Source organism: Anomaloglossus baeobatrachus, chromosome 2, assembly GCF_048569485.1.
Source record: "Anomaloglossus baeobatrachus isolate aAnoBae1 chromosome 2, aAnoBae1.hap1, whole genome shotgun sequence".
NCBI classification, from domain to species: Eukaryota; Metazoa; Chordata; class Amphibia; order Anura; family Aromobatidae; genus Anomaloglossus; species Anomaloglossus baeobatrachus.
The window spans coordinates 713,846,150-713,868,834 of record NC_134354.1 but is presented as its reverse complement, the minus strand read 5'-3'; the positions used below and the strand labels follow the sequence as shown (position 1 = coordinate 713,868,834).

At 49.2% G+C, this 22,685-nt stretch overlaps 1 protein-coding gene across 1 annotated transcript in view; it reads left to right on the top strand.

Annotated features, from left to right (window-relative positions):
• The first annotated feature begins 3,449 nt into the window (after nucleotides 1-3,449).
• The window catches only part of EXOSC8 (exosome component 8), a 72,008-nt gene continuing 52,772 nt past the window's right edge, over nucleotides 3,450-22,685 (top strand). Inside the window, exons 1-3 of the mRNA XM_075337319.1 lie at nucleotides 3,450-3,578; nucleotides 5,383-5,419; nucleotides 9,865-9,928. Coding sequence (XP_075193434.1) covers nucleotides 3,562-3,578; nucleotides 5,383-5,419; nucleotides 9,865-9,928 — 118 coding nt within the window. The 5' untranslated portion in view covers nucleotides 3,450-3,561. The remainder of the gene's footprint in view (nucleotides 3,579-5,382; nucleotides 5,420-9,864; nucleotides 9,929-22,685) is intronic.

Below are 22,685 nucleotides of genomic sequence, written 5' to 3'. Positions count from 1 at the left end.
TTCCTTTCATTTAAAGGGATTGTCCAAGATAATTAAAGCTTGTATGCCCCACATGACTACTGCAGCCAATCACTGGACTGAGCTATATGTACAGTCATGCCTTCTGAGGTCAATGATTGGCTACAGTGGTCACGCTGACTATACAGACTGTGATGTCTGCAGCCAGGGTACCAGACGATCAGTGTGGGGCATTGGGCACCCGACTCTGGAGCGGTGTGGGTGTAATAGAGCGCAGAATCTGGCATTATTTTTGATGCATTGTTGTCTGTGCGCAGATTTTTAATTATCATGGACTTCCCCTTTAACAGTAATTGTACCCCCAGTATAACCTGTAAACTGGTGGGTGTTAAAGGGATTGTCCATTGTCCACTGCATGGACACCGCTTTTTAAGGCCTCTTTCACACGTTCATGAAAAACCACGCACGTTTTTCACGGATGTGTCAGAGGTGCGTTTTGCCCTCCGTAACCCGTGTTTATTGCCTACGTGTGTTCTCCGTGTGTTATCCGTGATAACACACGGAGAACGGGAACTTTCTACTTACCTGTCCCTGGCGTCGCTGTCCATGGTGCTGAACTTCGGTCTCCGGTCCTGCCGACTCCCCGCTGCTGCTGCTTCCGGACGCAGTAAAGTGAATATTCAATGAGCATAATGAGTGGCGGTCGGCAGCAAGTGACAGCAGCGGCAGAGACAGGAGGGCTGGAGAAGGTGAGTAAAGTTTTGTTTTTGTTTCTCGCAGACACATGTCTTTTCTCCGCTGCGTGTCACAAGGAACACATCTGTGTGGGCCGTTTGTGTTATGTGTGACCCGTTTGCGTTCCGTGTGACACTCGTGATGCCGGAGAGAAAACGGACATGCTGCCGTGAGAAACACACGGACAAACGTATATATGGAACGGACACACGTTCCGTGCGTAAATACATACGTGTGTCCAACTCCATTTAAAAACATTGGTCTACGTGTGTACGTGTCTCCGGTACGTGAGGAAACGCACCAGACACGTACCGGAGGCACGTACGTGTGAAAGAGGCCTAAATGAAATATTCCCCCTTGTAAGACAAGTAAAACATGTACTCACCTCCCGCGTCGGGTCTTCTGGTGTTTGTGTGACAATCAGAGGACACTATCGGACTGCTGCACTCACACTTCGCCGCCTTTCAGACGTCCGTGTTTCAGGTACATGTGACATCCGTTTTTAACACGGATGCCACACGTACCCATGTTATTTTATGGTGTTACTCACATGGCTGTGTTTTTACACGGACTGTGCGATCCCTCGTGGTCCCGCACGCACACACGGAGACATGTCCGTTTTTTCACCGGCAGCACGGATGTCACACGGATCGCACACTGATGTGATCAGTGGGACATCAGTGTGACAAGTAATGGAGAAAACACGTATCTTTGAAATAAAGAGATTTTCTATATTCACCTGTATCCAGCGCTGCTGTTTTCTTCGCTCTGCTGCCTCCTGCTTCTGACTCCCGCTCATTGTATTCAATGATTATTCACTGCACTGAGGACCTGGCAGCTGGAGCATTGCAGAGACAGCACCAGGGACAGCATCGGGGACAGCATCGCCGGGGACAGGTGAGTATTGAGCAAGCAGTGTGTGTGCAGTGACGTCCAGGAGGTCATTGGGGTTCCCAATGAACTCTGATGAACCTGCGAAGTCACGCGGGTGTCGCGGGGGTGTCATCAGGAGGTCATCAGAGTTCATTGGGAACTCCAATGACCTCCTGGACGTCACTGCACACACACTGCTTGCTGGATACTCACCTGTGCCTGGCGATGCTGTCCCCGGTGATGCTGTCCCCGGTGATGCTGTCCCCGGTGATGCTGTCCCTGGCGATGCTGTCCCCGGTGATGCTGTCCCTGGCGATGCTCCTGCTTCCAGGTCCCTAGTGCAGTGAATAAAAATTGAATATAATAAGCGGGGGTCAGAAGCGGGAGGCAGCAGAGCAAAGAAAACAGCGCTGGATACAGGTGAATATAGAAAATCTTTTTATTTCAAAGACCCGTGTTTTCTCCAGTACCTGTCACACTGATGTCACACATATGCAAACACAGATGTCACATGTGTGACACATGTATGACACACCCATGAACATACCGATGCGTGTGGCTTGTACCTGATCAAACACGGGCGTATGAAAGGTGCCTTCCTGTGTCTGTGTGAAATTTGTCAAAGGGTTGTGAAAGAGAGGCGGCCCAATAATGTCCCTTGATTGTTTGCAGTGCTAACGTGGTGTAAGAATGACACGAACACAAGCAAATCCAGCCCCAGGATCAGAGGGGATATGGCCGCCCCACAGAGAGGACACAGCCTGACCCTGCGGATCAGAGGGGATATGGCCGCCCCATAGAGAGGACACAGCCTGACCCTGCTCCAGCCCCAGGATCAGAGGGGACACAGCCTGACCATGCTCCAGCCCCAGGATCAGAGGGGATATGGCCGCCCCATAGAGAGGACACAGCCTGACCCTGCTCTAGCCCAGGATCAGAGGGGAAATGGCCGCCCCATAGAGAGGACACAGCCTGACCCTGCTCTAGCCCAGGATCAGAGGGGAAATGGCCGCCCCATAGAGAGGACACAGCCTGACCATGCTCTAGCCCAGGATCAGAGGGGAAATGGCCGCCCCATAGAGAGGACACAGCCTGACCATGCTCTAGCCCAGGATCAGAGGGGAAATGGCCGCCCCATAGAGAGGACACAGCCTGACCATGCTCTAGCCCAGGATCAGAGGGGAAATGGCCGCCCCATAGAGAGGACACAGCCTGACCATGCTCTAGCCCAGGATCAGAGGGGAAATGGCCGCCCCATAGAGAGGACACAGCCTGACCATGCTCTAGCCCAGGATCAGAGGGGAAATGGCCGCCCCATAGAGAGGACACAGCCTGACCATGCTCTAGCCCAGGATCAGAGGGGAAATGGCCGCCCCATAGAGAGGACACAGCCTGACCTTGCCTCAATGACATTTAAGGAGGCCGTGATTTTCTTGAAACTTCTAGATGATTCTGACAGATTTTACAGAATCATTGGCTGGAGACACAGATCACATACAATGATTTATTATGGGTTTTCAATATGTACAGTAGAACAATATTGACCATCTGTGATTTTTTTGATAAACTGTCCAGAAAAAAAGTCAAGTTTTTATTATTAAAAAGGCGGCAACCTGAGGAACATGCAGACTAAAAACACAAACATGTAATCTGGATAGACAGAGATCCAGGGGGATGGATACAGGACGGTGTGAGGTGAGGAAATATTACAGATGGTGGAGGAGATCACACAGTATCGTGAACCGCCTGGTATTTGTGCAGTGCTGTGGAGAGATCACATATGTGGAGCGGTGCTGTGCACGGGCGCACCTTCCTGAATGTTGCCAGCAGAGGGAGCAGTGCGGCGCAGGATGTGACAGGAATGTTTCGTGCGTGTTTGCAGGCAGCACATGCGCAGTGACTTCCTGTGAGCGGGAGCCGCTGTGTACGGCACATGGAGCGCCTCCGGTCTCCTCACCTGCATGTTCTCTGCTGACACATGTGGACAGTGAAGAGATGGCTGCCGGATACAAGTGAGTGTCTGACCGTCTGCAGTGTTACACGGCGAGCGTGTGCTGGGCACACAGGGCAGGGGGCTGTGCCTGTAACCATTCATAGTTCAGGGGTAAGCAGTGCCAACATGGCCCTAGCGTAGCCTCCAAACACAGCCCCCCCCACAAGTGCAGCCTCCAAACACAGCCCCCCCCCCACAAGTGCAGCCTCCAAACACAGCCCCCCCCCCCACAAGTGCAGCCTCCAAACACAGCCCCCCCCACACAAGTGCAGCCTCCAAACACAGCCCCCCCCCACAAGTGCAGCCTCCAAACACAGCCCCCCCCCACAAGTGCAGCCTCCAAACACAGCCCCCCCCCACAAGTGCAGCCTCCAAACACAGCCCCCCCCCACAAGTGCAGCCTCCAAACTCAGCCCCCCCACAAGTGCAGCCTCCAAACACAGCCCCCCCACGAGTGCAGCCTCCAAACACAGCCCCCCCACAAGTGCAGCCCCTTTTCTCCTTTGTCAGCTCCATGCTGATGCCATGAATATGAGAGTTTTTAGATTTAGCAGAGCTGGGAAAGCTGTCCCCTCCCACACCAGGCTCTGTATATACAATGTTTATAGTCAGGGAGCTGCTTATCACAGGGGAACTACCAGCAAGAGGGAATCTACTTTGAGCAATGATAAGGTCCTGGTGCTAAAACAATCATTCAAGTAAACAACAGCACTACCTTGATAAGGCCTCCTTCACACGTCCACATAAAATGTTTCACAGTCCACGGTGAAGGTGCGTGTGTGTGCTATGTGTGCTGTCTCTGTGCTATGCATGTGATATCCGGATAGCACACGGACGACATGAGCTGGTATACTTACCTGTCCTTGGCGCTGTTATTACTTCCGGGTCCTCGCTGAGTGCAGTGAATATTCATGAGCATAGTGAGCGGGCCAGGAAGCAACAGCAGAGACAGCAGCGCCGGAGACAAGTATAAAAATTCTTTATTTTTATGTGACCTCTGTTTTCTCTGGTATGTGTCACACGGATCACATCATTGTGCGGTGTGTGTGACACCCGCGCTGCTGGAGAAAAACGGACATGTCGCCATGTGGAACACACAGTCCTTGTGAAAAACTGACATGTGCACACACCCATTGATGTTAATGGGTCTGCGTATGTCAGTGTCTCCGGTACGTATGAAAACGGACGTCACCTACCGGAGACATGGATGTGTGAAGGAGGCCTAAGAGAGGCATTGCTGAAATCTGTCTTGCAACCCTTACAGCTGCTGTCCTTAGATTACATAGCAAAAACCTGAAATTCTTTTTTTTTTTTTTTTTCCCTTACCATTTCGACATTCATCACATATTTTATTTCTTTGAGTAATTGCTCGCTTTGCATACACATGCATATATTTTTTAATTTTAGTCAGATAATTTGTGTTATATTAGAGGTATTTTATTCTACTTTAAAGTAAATCTGTCAGCAGATTTCCCAGTACCAACTGTACAGATTTTTACCTAGATCTCAGGCCTGGGGAGGCTGGTGTAGTTATTTTGAAAATCCACACTGAGTGGCTGAAAAATCCTTTTTGACTTTTATCTTTACTCGCTTAAAGTCCATCTTGACTTTAAAATTTTAATTTTTATGCCCAGCCATACTGACAGGTTCAAAGCAATTCCACCAATGTCATCCGGTCTAAGAGAACTGTTTAATGATGTAAGCGGATCATATAGTGAAATCTGATGACAGATCTGCTCTATTGCTGCAGATTCCTCAGCGGCGTGACCTGCAGGGACGTACGAAACATTTCTAATCTACTTTCATTGTCTTGTTTCCAACAGAACAGTGGAGCCGTTAGAATATTACCGGAAGTTTCTAGTAAGTAAAAAGTATTTGTTACTTATACAGCACCAGCATATTCCACCGCACAGTACAGGTATTGCCACCACATCAGGCCCTGAACGTGGTGCAGATGTTGGCCCTGGTTGCTTCTGATCCAGGACCCCAGCGCTGCAAAGCGACAGTGCTGACCCCAATGGTGAAGCTTCTATTGTCCTCTGCGATGTTGTGGATCCAAATTTGATGCAGATTTCACATTCTGCATTGTAAAAAGTGAAATCTTCAGAATAAAATGACATGCTACAAATATATAAGGAACAGCTCAGGCAACACGGGCGGCACGGTGGCTCAGTGGTTAGCACTGCAGCCTTGCAGCGCTGTGGTCCTGGGTTCTAGTCCCACTAAGGACAACATCTGCAAGGAGTCTTTTTTGTCCCCCCCCTTTGTATGTTCTCCCCGTGTTTGCGTGGGTTTCCTCCGGGTATTCCGGTTTCCTCCCACACTCCAAAAAAACATACTGATAGGGAATTTAGATTGTGAGCCCCAATGGGGACAGTGTTGCCAATGTATGTAAAGCGCTGTGGAATTAATAGCGCTATATAAATTAATAAATATTAGTTTTTTCCAAACCATGGGTAGCATGAACCGCAGTGAGAGCGGGAACCGTCGGCCGGTGAGAGCGGGAACCGTCGGCCGGTGAGAGCGGGAACCGTCGGCCGGTGAGAGCGGGAACCGTCGGCCGGTGAGAGCGGGAACCGTCGGCCGGTGAGAGCGGGATCCGTCGGCCGGTGAGAGCGGGATCCGTCGGCCGGTGAGAGCGGGATCCGTCGGCCGGTGAGAGCGGGATCCGTCGGCCGGTGAGAGCGGGATCCGTCGGCCGGTGAGAGCGGGATCCGTCGGCCGGTGAGAGCGGGATCCGTCTGCCGGGGAGAGCGGGATCAGTCTGCCGGGGAGAGCGGGATCTGTCGTCTGGTCAGCATTACTGCAGCCAGATATAACCTAAATATCAATATGTAAAACTAAAAAAAATATTTGATATGGCCGAGTGCGTATTGTCAAACTTATAAAATAGAAACTAAAATAGAACATCAAAACAAAAGGAAAATTAATAAAGTGATAAAAATGTCTGTGCCCCAAAATGGTATCATTTTGCTGCGGAGTGCACCAAAAAACAAGCTAGTTATGGGATTCTAAGGTCCTGGGCTGTAAACCACTAAAATATAATAAAAATGACTACAAGTTTGTTATTGCCAGACTCTACTGACCTGGAGCATCAGTTACCAGGTAATTCTTACCGCACAGTGAATGCTGTAAAAGCCAAAACAGAATGGCAAAATTACAGGGTTTTTTTCAGCATTTTTTTTTTTACGCTTGGAATTCAAAATCACAACTTGTCCTGTAAAAAAAGACCTCATACGACTATACATATTATACCGTGCACAAGGTTTAGGTGGGTGTGAAAAACTGCTACAAAGCAAGAATGCTCTAAATCAGAACTGGTAATAATTTATTTTCATAAATTAAAATTAACTTCTTCACTACCCAGTGATTTTTCCATTTTTCTTTTTTTGTCCCCCCCTCCCTTTCTTCCAAGAGCCATAACTGTTTATTTTTCCGTTAATATAGGCATACGGGGGCTTATTTTTTGCGGGACAAGTTGTCCTTTTCAATGACTACATTCATTCTGCCCCATATTGTACTGGAAAACGGGAAAAAAATTCCAAGTGCGGTGTAATTGCAAAAAAAAAAAGTGCAATTCTACATTTTGTTTTTTGGAGTTTTTTTTATTTACGATGTTCACTATATGGTAAAACTGACCTGGTAATACAATTCCCCAGGTCAGTACGAGTTCATAGAGTTTAACTTTTTTCTAATTTGTGAACAAAATTTCAGAAATTTGCCAAAAAAAAGAATTGCTCTTTTGTCACTGTTTTCCAAGATCCATAGCATTCTCATTTCTCAGGATTTGGGGCTCAGTGATGGCTTATTTTTTGCATCTTGAGCTGGCGACTTTATTTATACTATTTTTGGGTAGATGCAATGTTTTGATCGCCTGTTATTGCATTTTATTGTAATGTTGCGGCGACCAAAAAAACCTTTTGATTTTCTTTCTCATTATGCCCTTTACTGATCAGATTAATTTATTTTATATTTTAATAGATCGGCATTTGTGAACTCAGTGATACAAAATGTGTTTTGTTTTTTTTTTAATTTAGCTTTTATTTTCAATGGGGCATAAGCGGGGTGAGTTGAACTTTTTTTATTTTTATTTTTTAATTCTTCATATTTTTAAAAACTTCTTTTTTTTTTTACACTTTTTAATGTTTTTACTAGTTTCCTTAGGGTTTTGAAGCCTGCACTGTCCGATCGCTTCTGCTGATTGGAGAGATGCTTTAACATGGCTCTGTACAGCAGAAATGCTGATCTCCTGTGAATGCCGGCACTCTGCTGGCATTCACAGGAACATACACCATGACAGGTACAGGGGTCATCAGCTGTGATGACAAACCCGTTATGGAGGCGGCAGGTAATGTTAAATCCCGCTGTCGGAGATTGACAGCCAGCAGGATTTAACTGGCTAACAGGCACTGGTGGATCAAATTTGGACACAACATTGGTACATCCAAGGTTGTCAAGGGGTTAAATGTGAATGGACAAAGGAGAAAAGTAAATAAAAACAATATTTGATGTGACTGCAGTTTACTTTCATGACCACATTAATACTTCTAGATAGTTGCACCCAGTTTTTATATGGAGGAGGGAGGTTGTACCAAGCACCTTGGAGAACTAACGACGGATCTCTATGTCAATATGTTTTGGGTTGTATTCTTGCTGCAGAATACATTTGAAGCCTCTCAGATGCCTCCCTGATGGTATTTCATGATGGATAATTATCTGTCTGTATTTCTCAGCATTGAGGACACTATGAAATGTACAGTGTTGAGCACATAGACTCAGTGGTCAGTCAAGGAATCTTAGTGCAGCAGCTGAGACACAGCATGGTTACTTCCCTTCAAAATCAAAGATGTCCAGCAGTGCCATCAACTCAGAAATGATAGAAACTAGTGGGCACGACTAGAGCCATCTGCTGTTTGGAGAAGTCTGGCCAGAAGTGGTCACATGGAAGAATTGTGACCAAAAAAACCATAGCTTCTTCATGGAAACAAGGTCAAGTGACTCAAAAACAGAGGAAATTAGGTGCAGAGAAATGTAAGCAAATGCTCTTGGCTGATGAGTCAGAATGTGAAATATTGAGCTATAGGAGCTGTAGTTAGTTTATTCACGGCAAAGCTGGAGAACAGTACAATAATGAGGGATGGTGGAGGGTCCTTGTAAGTTCGGGGCTGCATTTCAGAAAATGGATTTAGGGATTTGGTCAGGATTAATGGTGTCCTCAATGCTGAGAAATAGAGGCAGCTACTGTAGTACCATCACAGAGGCGTCTGATTGGCGCCAAATTTATTCTGCAGAAGGACATTGACCCCAAGCACACAGCCAAAGTCATTAAGAGCCATCTTCAGCATAAAGAAGAACAAGGAGTCCTGAAGTGATGATTCGGTCCCCACATAGTCTGGCTGAGATTACATGAAGAGACGAGGATTTGCACAAGCGACATCCACAGAACATCTGCGGTTTGTTCTCCAAGACATTAGGAACAACCTCCCTCTCAAGTTCTTTCATAAGTGTACCTAGAAAAATGGTGTCATACCAAACCAGTGAGTGACACATCTCTGGAATCCAGGCAGGTCTCTGCCCCTATATTACGCTGCCCTCAGATTAGATATCAAAAACCCAGGGACAGATTCCTCTTAAAGGAGTTGTTCCCTTTCAGAAAAGTAAAAAACAACAAACCAACCTGTGCTTGTTTCACCCTTCCCAGATGAAGCGCTGGCTCTATGCTGCTTCCCCCAGTTTCTGTTGTCATGAAGCAATCGGTGGCTCATGTCATCTACATTGGTAGATCCACTGATCTCCGGTATTGTCTGTGGAGCTGTCGACGGGATGTCTCGGCTGCCTACACTAGGAGCAGCTTCAGAGACTCTGCGCTGGACCTGGGAAGGGAAAGTACAGCACAGTTTTTTTGGGGTCCAGGGCGGAGGGAGAAATAAAATAGTCTCTTGGATCGGTGTTGCTCTTCCACACTCTGTACTGTATCCCCCGCCAGTCCACTTACATCAACATCTGGCGGTGATTGGCTGGAGAGGTGACGTGACAATCAGCGGCCCCAGATCGGCTGCAGTTCTCACAATCCTTCAGGACTGGAGGAAACTGCTAATTCTAGCTGCATCTTTGCAGATGACATATATTTGTCCTGTGTTGGCTTATCCGCTGTTGCATGAGTCAGAATATACTTGCTGTTGGTGGCAGCCTGTACCCTGTATATGGAGCAGCAGGCACAGACTGCAAAATAAGAAGGCTGTTAGGAATGTACTTCATCTTGACCTAAACTTAAGTAAGACTATGAGCAATGTTCTCTTTTACAGAAGCAGAATTGTCGGCCAGACGGACGAGATCTTAGTGAATTTAGGACAACCACAATAAATGTTGGTAAGTTTTATGGCATTTTTTGGCAGGCTGTAATGTGGCAGACATAATGGGATACAATAGCGCATTTAGTTTCAGCATTACTGTTATCTATCATCCGATTGGAGCGCTCCTTTGGTGTATTGCTAAAGGTCATAAAAAATTTTAACGGAAAAACAACATAAGACGGCAAACTCGCTAAGGCTAGTTTCACACTTCAGTTGGGCGAAATCCGCTGGGTCCGTTGCTGCGTCGTTTTGACACATCCGTTATTTTTGTGGCGGCAACGGATCCGTTATTTCACAGGAATCCGTTAGCTGATTCCTGTGAAATAACGGACCCGTTGCATCCGTTTGGCGTCCGTCTAACGCAGACCTGGGCAATGGGCGGCCCGCGGGCCACATCCGGCCCGCCTACCCTCTGTGACCGGCCCGCCCGTCATACTCAGAGTTGGAGGCGTGGCTGGGGGCTGGGGAGGGAGCGTGTGGTACCAGATGTAACTCTCAGTTACGAGCTTTTCAGCAGTTACATCGGGAACCACGCGCTCACTCCCCCGCCCCCCTGCAGCGTCAATACAGGGCATGATCGCGCTTGTATCAGCGCGAGGGAGACGCTGCAGGTGGGGAGGTACTATGTGCTCACTCCCCCGCCCCCCTGCAGCGTCAATACAGGGCATGATCGCGCTTGTATCAGCGCGAGGGAGACGCTGCAGGTGGGGAAGTACTATGTGCTCACTCCCCCGCCCCCTGCCTGCAACGTCAATACAGGGCATGATCGCGCTTGTATCAGCGCGAGGGAGACGCTGCAGGTGGGGAAGTACTATGTGCTCACTCCCCCGCCCCCTGCCTGCAACGTCAATACAGGGCATGATCGCGCTTGTATCAGCGCGAGGGAGACGCTGCAGGTGGGGAGGTACTATGTGCTCACTCCCCCGCCCCCCTGCAGCGTCAATACAGGGCATGATCGCGCTTGTATCAGCGCGAGGGAGACGCTGCAGGTGGGGGGGTACTATGTGCTCACTCCCCCGCCCCCTGCCTGCAACGTCATTAAAGGGCATGATCCTGCTCCTATCAGCGCGAGGGAGACGCTGCAGGTGGGGGGGTACTATGTGCTCCCTCCCCCGCCCCCTGCAGCGTCATTACAGGGCATTATCACGTCGCCATTACAGGGCCTATTCACACTCCCATCGGTATGAGGGAGATGCTGCAGCTGGACCCCATATACTTGCTGTGTAGCAGTATCTGCAGAGATCCGTGACCTCAGAGACTGAGGGCTGCAGTAATAAGTCCTTCCTGCCTGCTATGTAGTTATTGCCTGAATCCAGAGAATGTTTAGGGATTTGTGACAGACAGCACGTCCAGATACACCGGTGACAGGCAGAGCCAGCACGTCCAGATACACCGGTGACAGAGCCAGCACGTCCAGATACACCGGTGACAGAGCCAGCACGTCCAGATACACCGGTGACAGGCAGAGCCAGCACGTCCAGATACACCGGTGACAGGCAGAGCCAGCACGTCCAGATACACCGGTGACAGGCAGAGCCAGCACGTCCAGATACACCGGTGACAGGCAGAGCCAGCACGTCCAGATACACCGGTGACAGACAGCACGTCCAGATACACCGGTGACAGACAGCACGTCCAGATACACCGGTGACAGGCAGAGCCAGCACGTCCAGATACACCGGTGACAGGCAGAGCCAGCACATCCAGATACACCGGTGACAGACAGCACGTCCAGATACACCGGTGACAGGCAGAGCCAGCACATCCAGATACACCGGTGACAGACAGCACGTCCAGATACACCGGTGACAGGCAGAGCCAGCACGTCCAGATACACCGGTGACAGACAGCACGTCCAGATACACCGGTGACAGACAGCACGTCCAGATACACCGGTGACAGGCAGAGCCAGCACGTCCAGATACACCGGTGACAGGCAGAGCCAGCACGTCCAGATACACCGGTGACAGGCAGAGCCAGCACGTCCAGATACACCGGTGACAGGCAGAGCCAGCACGTCCAGATACACCGGTGACAGGCAGAGCCAGCACGTCCAGATACACCGGTGACAGGCAGAGCCAGCACGTCCAGATACACCGGTGACAGGCAGAGCCAGCACGTCCAGATACACCGGTGACAGACAGCACGTCCAGATACACCGGTGACAGGCAGAGCCAGCACGTCCAGATACACCGGTGACAGACAGCACGTCCAGATACACCGGTGACAGGCAGAGCCAGCACGTCCAGATACACCGGTGACAGGCAGAGCCAGCACGTCCAGATACACCGGTGACAGGCAGAGCCAGCACGTCCAGATACACCGGTGACAGGCAGAGCCAGCACGTCCAGATACACCGGTGACAGACAGCACGTCCAGATACACCGGTGACAGGCAGAGCAAGCACGTCCAGATACACCGGTGACAGGCAGAGCAAGCACGTCCAGATACACCGGTGACAGGCAGAGCCAGCACGTCCAGATACACCGTTGCCAGGTAGACTGTCGGATATTACAGAGCCCAGCCGCGCATTATACGTTGTCCTGCTCCCGTCTATTGCTGCCATAACCCCACTAAGTGCAGTCCCTGTACATACGTCAAGGTGGGACCCAGCTTCACCTACATTTTCTCTACACCACTTCAAGCCAGAGGCCATCTTCTGCAGGGTAAGCTCAGTGTCAGCAACACTCTGAATATTACGTTTAATAACTACAACTACTACTTTTTTATCAATTGTGGTGAGTGATCGGGGCTGGTAACTGAGATGTCTTTTACTAAGGCTCCTTTTGAAGTGGTTTAATGAGCACATAAGTATGTAGAGCGCATCCAGTAAGTGTGGATTCAGGGTGGTTATATACAAGTCATATCCAGATCTGATTTTACTCGCGTTTCTTTATTGTTGCTGTCTGTGCTCTCTTCTTGGGGCAGCATACTTCTGCTGGGCTATAGTATTATATGGAAACAGCTGGCTGTGTATTACTCTATTAGCCAAGGTTAGCTGTTAGCCCTTAAATATGTCTAACGTTAAAAAAAGAAAGATTGATGGAGAATGCAGAGTTTTTAACAAGGAATGGACTTCTAAATATTTATTTACTGAAGCCAAAGGTAAAGCTGTGTGCTTAGTTTGTGGAGAGCAGATAGCTGTGTTTAAAGATTACAATTTGAATCGCCATTACGAGACTAAACACGCAGAGAAATACAAAAACCTGACGGAGACAGAGCGGTCACGGGCATCTGCAGATTTGCTAGCAAAACTGCAAAGGCAGCAAGGATTTTTTACAAAGCTCCACTCTTCCAGGGATGCAGCCGTCAGGACAAGCTTTGTAATATCCCACAAAATTGCAAGAAACAGTAAGCCATTCTCTGATGGGGAGTTTGTTAAAGAATGTTTGGTGGACTCTGCAGCGCTAATTTGTCCTGAGAAAAAAGAAGCGTTTGCAAATGTGCCCCTCTCCAGGCGAACCGTCACAAGACGGGTCGAAGACATCGCAGGGGATTTGGAGCTTCAGCTGCAAAACAAAGTGGATAATTTTATTTTTTTTTCCCTGGCTCTGGATGAGAGTTGTGATGTCCGTGATACAGCCCAGTTACTTATCTTTCTACGTGGAATAACAAAAAACTTTGAGATGATTGAAGAGCTGGCAGCTATGCGATCAATGAAAGGTACCACGACAGGGAGTGATTTGTTCACCGAAGTAAATGCATCCATGGACAAACTGGGACTAAAATGGAACAAATTAGTAAGCGTTACAACCGATGGCTGTCCAAATCTGACAGGGAAAAATGTTGGACTTTTGAAGCGGATGCAAGATAAAGTGAATGAAATAAACCCAGAACAGAAATTGATATTTTTGCATTGCATTATTCATCAGGAAGCGCTGTGCAAGTCGGTGCTAAAAATCAGCCATGTTGTTGATGTTGTAACTAAGACAGTTAATTTCATCAGGGCAAGAGCACTGAATCACAGACAATTTGTTGCACTGTTGGAGGAGCATGAAAGTGAACATAGTGACATAGGCTACCATACAGCTGTGAGATGGCTCAGCCTTGGAAAGGTGCTTAAAAGAGTATGGGACCTGAGAGCTCAGATTGAGGAGTTTTGCAAGACGAAAGGCAAGGACATCCCAGAGTTCTCAGATACACACTGGATGGCAGATCTGGCCTTTGCTGTTGATGTGACTACGTTAATGAATGAACTAAATACCAAGCTGCAAGGCAAAGGCCTCTTTGCACATGAAATGTTCAGCTTGGTGACAGCTTTCATGAGAAAGTTGAAGTTTCTTTCTAGCCAATTGAAGGGCAAAATTCTCACCCACATGCCAACACTGAAAGAAGTCACACCATCAGCTGATCACCTCGACAAGTATTCATCCATGTTTGCGGCACTACATGATGAATTTTCGAGAAGATTTGATGACTTTAAAGCAGTTGAGAGGGAAATGCACATGATTTCTTCTCCCTTTACATGCTGTGTGGATAATGCACCCAGTGATGTCCAGCTTGAACTCATTGATCTTCAGTCTGACAATCTACTGGCAGAGGGTTTTAAATCAGGATCACTGCTGGAGTTTTATTCTTCTCTCAGAGAGGAAAACTTTCCCAACATAAGGAGGCATGCTCAGAGGATGTTAGTTCTCTTTGGATCTACCTATGTATGTGAACAAACATTCTCAGTGATGAAGTTCAACAAATCCAGATACAGATCCTCTCTCAGTGATGATCACTTGAGTGCTGTTCTTCGCATATCCACCTCAGATATTCAACCTAACTTCAGTGCACTTGTTCAGGCCCAAAACAGGCTAGATTTCTCTCATTGAACAAATATTTTCATGTTATTGTAATGTTTCATTTACTGTTCATTAAAGTTCATCATCTCATCATTAAATAATGATGCAATTAGGTCCTCCATGTTTTTATTGAATCTTTGTATTGTTTAACTTACTGTTTGTTTATGAAGGGATAGTACATATACTATAGTATATACAGTATTGGGTAGAACTGAGTTAATTATATTAGTCCGGCCCTCTGAAACCATCCCAATTTCTCATGCGGCCCCATGGAAAAATTAATTGCCCACCCCTGGTCTAACGGAATGCGTCAGCTCAGTTTTTTTTTTTTTTTCTTCATTTTTTTCATTCTGGGCATGCTCAGTAGAAATTAGCGGAATCCAGCAGCGGATTCCGTTGTAAAGCACTTTGCAACGGAATCCGCTACCATAGGGAGCCATTATAAATTTTAACGTAAGCAAGGGAGCGTTGGCCTACGGAAGCAACGCAGGTACTTTTGGCACAATCTGTGATCAATGCAAGTCTATGGGAAACAGCGGAATCCGTTAACGGATTTTGCTGATTCCCAAGACAGTGGATTGCGCAAAAAAAAACCGGAAGTGTGAAAGTACCCTAATAAGTGGCTGCAGCGTTTAAGTCATTGGTGGTCGGTCCGACAGAGACTCTCAGAATGGCACCACTGAAGCGGAGTGCAGGGGTGAGTATGCAGTCTTTTATTGTATTAACCTCAGGCCTGCCGATAGGGAAACTTAAAAGGGTTTTCCACTGCTAATGTGATCCCCTTTCATTTATCCTAACTCTTCCTATCAAACACTTTTCTAATATAGTACACTATTTCTACCTACCCTGCTCCTGTAACCTGTAAGCTGATCTCTAACAGGTGTATAGCTGTGATCCTTCCGACTGCAAACCGGAATTGGACCAACTGAGCAGGGCACGTCACTGGTGGGGGCGGTGATGCCTGTGGGAGTGACAGCAGTCTGCACATGCATGCCCAGCTAACACTTCACTCTCCTCCTCTCAGCCTGCCTTACAATGTGGTACTTTGATGTGACAAGCACTGTGATGATTATTAGATAGTATATCACATTTTTGCGCTTGTCACATGAAAGCACCGCAATGTAATGCAGGCTGAGAGGAGGAGCGTGAAGTGTGATCTGGGCATGCGTGTGCAGACTGCTGTCACTCACAGAGAGTCATCCCTGCCGCCACCAGTGATGTTCCCTGCTCAGTTTGTCCAATTCCGGTCTCCAGACCAAAAGGATCAAAGCTAAAATATCAACATAAGAGTATAGGATCCACAGAGAGATCTGCTTGCAGGAGTCAGGTAGGTAGAAGTAGTATAGTAGGAAACAGGACAAATGAAAGGTGGTCACATTAGTAGGTAGTGGGAAAATTCTTTAACTTTAATTGAGAGCGATAAGGATATCTGTACATGGATTGTTTTTGACACACACTTCACACCCCAGTATAAAACAATTGGACTGATTTTCATATGGAAAAGTGGGTCGATTTTTTTTTTTTTTTTTTTTTTTTTTTTTTTTATTTTAGTTTTTTTTTCTCACTTTCCACTCATCTCCTGTCCGTGTATTAATACATTTCTTGTTTACTTTATCGTTCCTTTGGGAGACCCAGACCTTGGGTGTTTAGCTTCTGCCTCCGGAGGACACACAAAGTACTACACTTAAAAGTGTAGCTCCTCCCTCTGAGCTTATACACCCCTTGGTGAGCCAGTCCCAGCCAGTTTATCGCTTTGTGTTCAGGAGGCATACATCCACACATGCATTCTCATGATTTTTTTCTTTTTTTGGAAGAGATTGAAGAAGTGCGGGTCCACATCTGGACCCCCGGCATGTCCCTTCTCACTCCACTGTGTCGGCGGTGTTGTAAGGTTGATTTCCAAGGCTGGAGCCTTACATGCCGTGCTCCTTCACCATCCCTCCTGGGCTCTGGCTTGAAGTGGGAGCCAGCACGGTCTCCATGCCTTGCAGGAGACCGGTCTCCATCCACAGCCCCTTGAGGATTCTGTTGGACCGGAGCACTCATCCCCAGGGACCTAGCCCTGCGTCTCAGCAGCTAAGTACCTGAGACGTTTATATGTTGGGGGTTCCTGTTCTTTATTGTATGGGGAGAGTATGCTGAATGTATTTATTTTGGCATTTCCGGCGGGTTCTCTAGCTTTCGCCCGAGAACCGCGCCGATGGTGCCTGCGCGTCGGCCTCGCCGCTTAAATTTAGGCCCCGGCTTTGCCGGAGGCCTAGTTTCTGTTAACTACCCTCGCATGTCACTCATGCAGAGGGACAGGCACGACTCCTCCCGGCGGCCGTCCTGCACAGGGGAGGGACACTCCCCACTGCTGGGGCGTGTCTCCTCCCCTGCAGGTCTCTATGGCCCTCCAGTTCCCGCTCTCCTACAGGAACGCCCCAAGTCCCGCCCCCTCTCTTCGCTCCAGCGGCCATTTCTTAGGCAGAGTTCACTCTGCGCTGGGCTTTTCTGCACTCTGCATCCCTGCTGAGGTGCTGTGCATTGGGGGTCCGGGCTTCGGGATCTGGAGGGCACACAACACCGCTTCCAGCGGTCTGGTAAGCCACAGCCGGTCTCTGGTTGTGGACCTCTGTATATTCTCCCTGAGGTTCATTCTCTTGCAGAGCCCCCACTCCAGCAGCATGTCTCACACGAGGAGCAAGGCTCCAAAGCTTTATACTGTATGCGCTGCATGTAAGCTCCTGCTGCCTGAGCCGAGCACCTATCCACATTGTGATGTCTGCTCTAACTTGGCGGTGCCACAGCCTGGAGTCTCACCCCCAGTGGTCTCTCCGGCTGCCTCTGCACCTGTGGCTGAACTCCCGGCCTGGGTAGAGTCCTTCTCTAGGTCTATATCCCAGTCATTTGCTGAGTCCATGGGACTTTTGTCCAGGACTTTGATGAATATGCATCAGCCCTCCTCACAGGGTGCCTCTAATGCTCTTGCTAAGGGTCCTTTAGGATCCCTATCCTCTGACCCCTGTCCATCGGAGCTCACAGAGGATTCATCATCAGGTGCCAGACCCCGTCCTCCTAAGAGAAGGCGCAGGGTTTCCTCTCCCTCCTCATCCCGCGGCTCTGATTCAAGAGCTGACTCGCAAGATGAGGAGGATGCCCTTACGGGGGGCTCGGAGGCTAACTCCATGTACCCCATCGATCTTTCCGAGGGTGACTCAGATCTTAGTGACTTGATTGCTTCTATTAATTCTGTGCTGGATCTCAATCCGCCAGTATCAGAGGAGCAACCCTCTCTGGCAGAAAAACACCAGTTTACCTCGCCTAAGAGAGTAAAGAGTGTGTTCTTTAACCACTCCAGTTTTCAGACCGCTGTGACCAAACCCAGGGCCTGTCCTGACAAACGCTTCCCAAAGCGTGGTTCTGATGACCGTTTTCCCTTTCCACCTGAGGTGGTCAAGGAGTGGTCTCACTCCCCAAAGGTAGACCCCCCGGTGTCTAGGCTCTCAGCCCGGACCGTTGTGTCGGTGGCTGACGGCACCTCACTTAAGGATTCCACTGACCATCAGATTGACCTTCTGGCCAAATCTGTGTATGAAGCGGCGGGGGCCGCGTTTTCCCCGACTTTTGCAGCAGTGTGGGCTCTCAAAGCCATCTCTGCTTCTCTAGAGGAGATGTATTCCATCACCAAGGAATCTATGCCTGAGATGGCTGCCTTAACTTCTCAAGCTTCAGTTTTTTCATCTTATGCCATGTCTGCCATGCTAGAGGCTTCTCACCGCACTGCGGTGGGTGGCTTCGGCTAATTCCCTCGTTATCCGCAGGATCTTGTGGCTTTGAGAGTGGAAGGCAGATGCTTCTTCAAAGAAGTACCTTGCTGGGCTCCCTTTTGCTGGTTCCCGGCTGTTCGGTGAACAGCTGGATGAAATTATTAAGGAAGCTACTGGCGGGAAGAGTACTTCCATGCCACAAACCAAGACCAGGAAACCTGCCCAGGGTAGGAATCAATCGAGGTTTCGTTCCTTTCGTTCCTCCAACTGGTCGTCCTCTAAGCCCTCCGCCTCGTCCGCTAACTCGGCTAAGGACCAGAAATCCAACTGGCGCCCAAAAGCGCGTCCGCAGAAGACCGCAGGAGGTTCTGCCACAAAGGCAGCCTCCTCGTGACTCTCTGCCCGCTCCAGCAACATCCTTAGTCGGTGGCAGGCTCTCCCACTTTGGCGACGCTTGGTTAAAACAAGTCTCCGATCAGTGGGTGAGAGATATATCTCACGGCTACAGGATAGAATTCTCTTCCAGCCCGCCAAACAGATTTTTTCTCTCAACTTCCCCCTGCTCTAAGGCCGCCGCCGCCTTCTCACAGGCCGTGGCATCCTTGCAGGCAAACGGAGTAATTGTACCAGTTCCCGCTCGGGAACGGTTCAGAGGTTTTTACTCAAACCTCTTCCTAGTTCCCAAAAAGGACGGTACCTTCCGGCCCATCCTGGATCTCAAGCTTCTCAACAAGCATGTTCGGGTGCGGCATTTTCGCATGGAGTCTCTGCGATCAGTCATTGCCTCAATGACCCAAGGGGATTTCCTGGCGTCCATCGACATCAGAGATGCCTATCTACATGTGCCAATTGCAGCTTCACACCAGCGTTGGTTACGTTTTGCAATAGGAGAGGATCATTTCCAATTCGTGGCTCTCCCCTTCGGGTTAGCCACGGCCCCTCGGGTATTCACCAAGGTCATGGCAGCAGTGATTGCGGTTCTGCACCTCCAGGGGTTGGCAGTGCTCCCTTACCTGGACGACCTTCTAGTCAGGGCTCCGTCCAGCGCAGACTGTCAGCGGAGTGTCTCGCTCACTCTCGCCACTCTAGCCCAATTCGGGTGGCTTGTCAATCTTCCCAAATCCACTCTGACCCAGAGTCTCACGTACCTAGGGATGCAGTTCGAGACTTTGCCGGCACTTGTGAAGTTGCCCTTAATCAAACAGCAGTCACTCCAGCTAGCGGTGCGCTCTCTGCTGAGGTCCCGCCGTTATACCCTCAGGCGTCTGATGCAGGTGCTGGGTCAAATGGTGGCGTCCATGGAGGCTGTTCCCTTTGCCCAGTTCCATCTGCGCCCCCTGCAGCTGGACATTCTCCGCTGTTGGGACAAGCGGCCTTCCTCCTTACACAGGTTAGTGGCTCTGTCGCCACGGACCAGGAGCTCTCTTCAGTGGTGGCTTCGGCCCCTCTCCCTGTCCCAAGGGCGCTCCTTCCTGGCCCCGTCCTGGGTGATTCTCACCACGGATGCCAGTCTATCCGGCTGGGGAGCGGTATGTCTCCATCACAGAGCGCAGGGCACTTGGACTCCGTCCGAGTCAGCCCTTTCAATCAATGTGCTGGAAACCAGAGCCGTGCTTCTAGCTCTCCTAGCATTTTACCACCTGTTGGCGGGCAGGCACATTCGACTCCAGTCAGACAACGCGACAGCGGTTGCCTACATCAATCACCAAGGTGGGACACGCAGCCGCCTGGCAATGATGGAGGTACAACGCATCCTTCAATGGGCGGAGGACTCCAAGTCCACCATATCCGCAGTCCACATCCCAGGCGTGGAAAACTGGGAGGCAGATTATCTCAGCCGTCAAAGCGTGGACGGTGGCGAGTGGTCCCTGCACCCGGCAGTGTTTCAGTCAATCTGCCGCAAATGGGGCACTCCGGACGTGGACCTAATGGCATCCCGTCACAACAACAAGGTTCCTGTTTACGTGGCTCGCTCCCACGATCCTCAGGCCTTCGCCGCGGACGCTCTGGTTCAAGACTGGTCCCAGTTTCGTCTGTCCTCCGTGTTTCCCCCTCTAGCTCTCTTGCCCAGAGTCCTGCGCAAGATCAGAATGGAGGGCCGTCGAGTCATCCTCATTGCACCGGACTGGCCCAGGCGAGCTTGGTATCCGGACCTGCTCCAACTGTCCGTAGAGATGCCGTGGCATCTCCCGGACCGTCCAGACCTTCTCTCGCAAGGTCCGTTTTTCCGCCCGAATTCTGCGGCCCTCAAATTGACGGCGTGGCTCTTGAGTCCTGGATTTTGACGGCTTCTGGTATTCCTCCTGAAGTCATCTCCACTATGATTCGGGCCCGTAAGTCTTCCTCCGCTAAGATCTATCACAGGACTTGGAAAATTTTCCATTCCTGGTGTTGCTCTACCGGCCATCCTCCTTGGCCATTCTCTTTGCCGACCCTTCTTTCTTTTCTACAGTCCGGTCTGCAGCTTGGACTGTCTCTCAGCTCTGTCAGTTCTGTTCCAGCGGCGTCTCGCTCGGCTGGCTCAGGTCCGCACCTTCATGCAAGGCGCGTCTCACATCATTCCGCCTTATCGGCGGCCCTTGGATCCCTGGGATCTTAACTTGGTCCTCACGGTATTGCAGAAACCCCCTTTTGAGCCTTTTAGGGAGGTTTCTTTGTATCGTCTTTCTCAGAAAGTGGCCTTTCTGGTTGCCATAACTTCTCTCAGGAGAGTCTCTGATTTGGCTGCGCTCTCCTCGGAGTCACCTTTTTTAATTTTTCATCAAGACAAGGTGGTTCTCCGTCCGACTCCGGACTTTCTTCCTAAGGTGGTCTCTCCCTTCCACCTTAACCAGGACATTACCTTACCTTCCTTCTGTCCGGCCCCTGTTCATCGCTTTGAAAAAGTGCTGCATACTCTAGATCTGGTGCGTGCTCTCCGGATCTATGTGTCTCGCACCGCTGCGCTCAGGCGGTGCACCTCTCTTTTTGTGCTAACCACAGGTCGGCGCAAGGGCCTCCCTGCTTCTAAGCCAACCTTAGCCCGTTGGATTAGATCGACTATTTCGGACGCCTACCAGAGTACTCAGGTGCCTCCCCCGCCGGGGATCAAGGCACACTCGACCAGAGCTGTCGGTGCCTCTTGGGCTTTTAGGCACCAGGCTACGGCTCAACAAGTCTGTCAGGCTGCCACTTGGGCTAGCCTGCATACCTTCTCGAAGCACTACCAAGTGCATGCTCATGCTTCGGCAGATGCGAGCTTGGGCAGACTCATCCTTCAGGCGGCTGTCGCCCATTTGTGAAGTTAGGTTCTGCCTACTTCTTAGTTTTTCTGTTTATTTCCCACCCATGGACTGCTTTGGAACGTCCCAAGGTCTGGGGCTCCCAAAGGAACGATAAAGAAAAAGAGAATTTTGTTTACTTACCGAAAATTCTTTTTCTTATAGTTCCGTATTGGGAGACCCAGCACCCTCCCTGTTGCCTGTTGGCAAATTCTTGTTCCGCGTGTTATCACCGGCTGTTGTCGTGGACAGAGTCTCCGGTTGTTCCGGTTCTTGCTCTGTTCTACTTGAGGGTGGCTATTCTCCTTCAGCTTTTGCACTAAACTGGCTGGGACTGGCTACCAGGGGGTGTATAAGCTCAGAGGGAGGAGCTACACTTTTAAGTGTAGTACTTTGTGTCTCCTCCGGAGGCAGAAGCTAAACACCCAAGGTCTGGGTCTCCCAATACGGAACTATAAGAAAAAGAATTTACGGTAAGTAAACAAAATTCTCTTTTTTTATTTTTTATTCAGCGGCTATTAATCATTTGCAGAACCATTTAAAGTTTCCCTTGACACAGAATTGTAATGTATCCGTATAAATCGGGTTCCACACTATAACATTCCATCTGATTTTAGAGTAAAATCGCAGACAGATTCTGTCAATGAAAAGAATTGTTCATCTTCACTGCCTCATTTAATACCATAGGTCAGTGTACTATCCAAAAAAAAAAATTGTATAGCGTACATCATTTACACGGTCAACTGAACGAGCCCTTATTAAGAATGTTTCATCCTTTAAAGTGAACCGGTCAGGTCCAATATGCACCCAGAGCCAGTTCTGGGTGCATATTACTAATCCATGCTTAACAGTCCCTCTATCTAGTAGCATAGATAAATACATCTTTAGAAAAAGTATTTCTAAAGACCTTTTATCTTATGCTAATGATCGCAGGGACTAGTCATAAAGGCGTTACTTCCCCGACTAGTCCGCCTTCT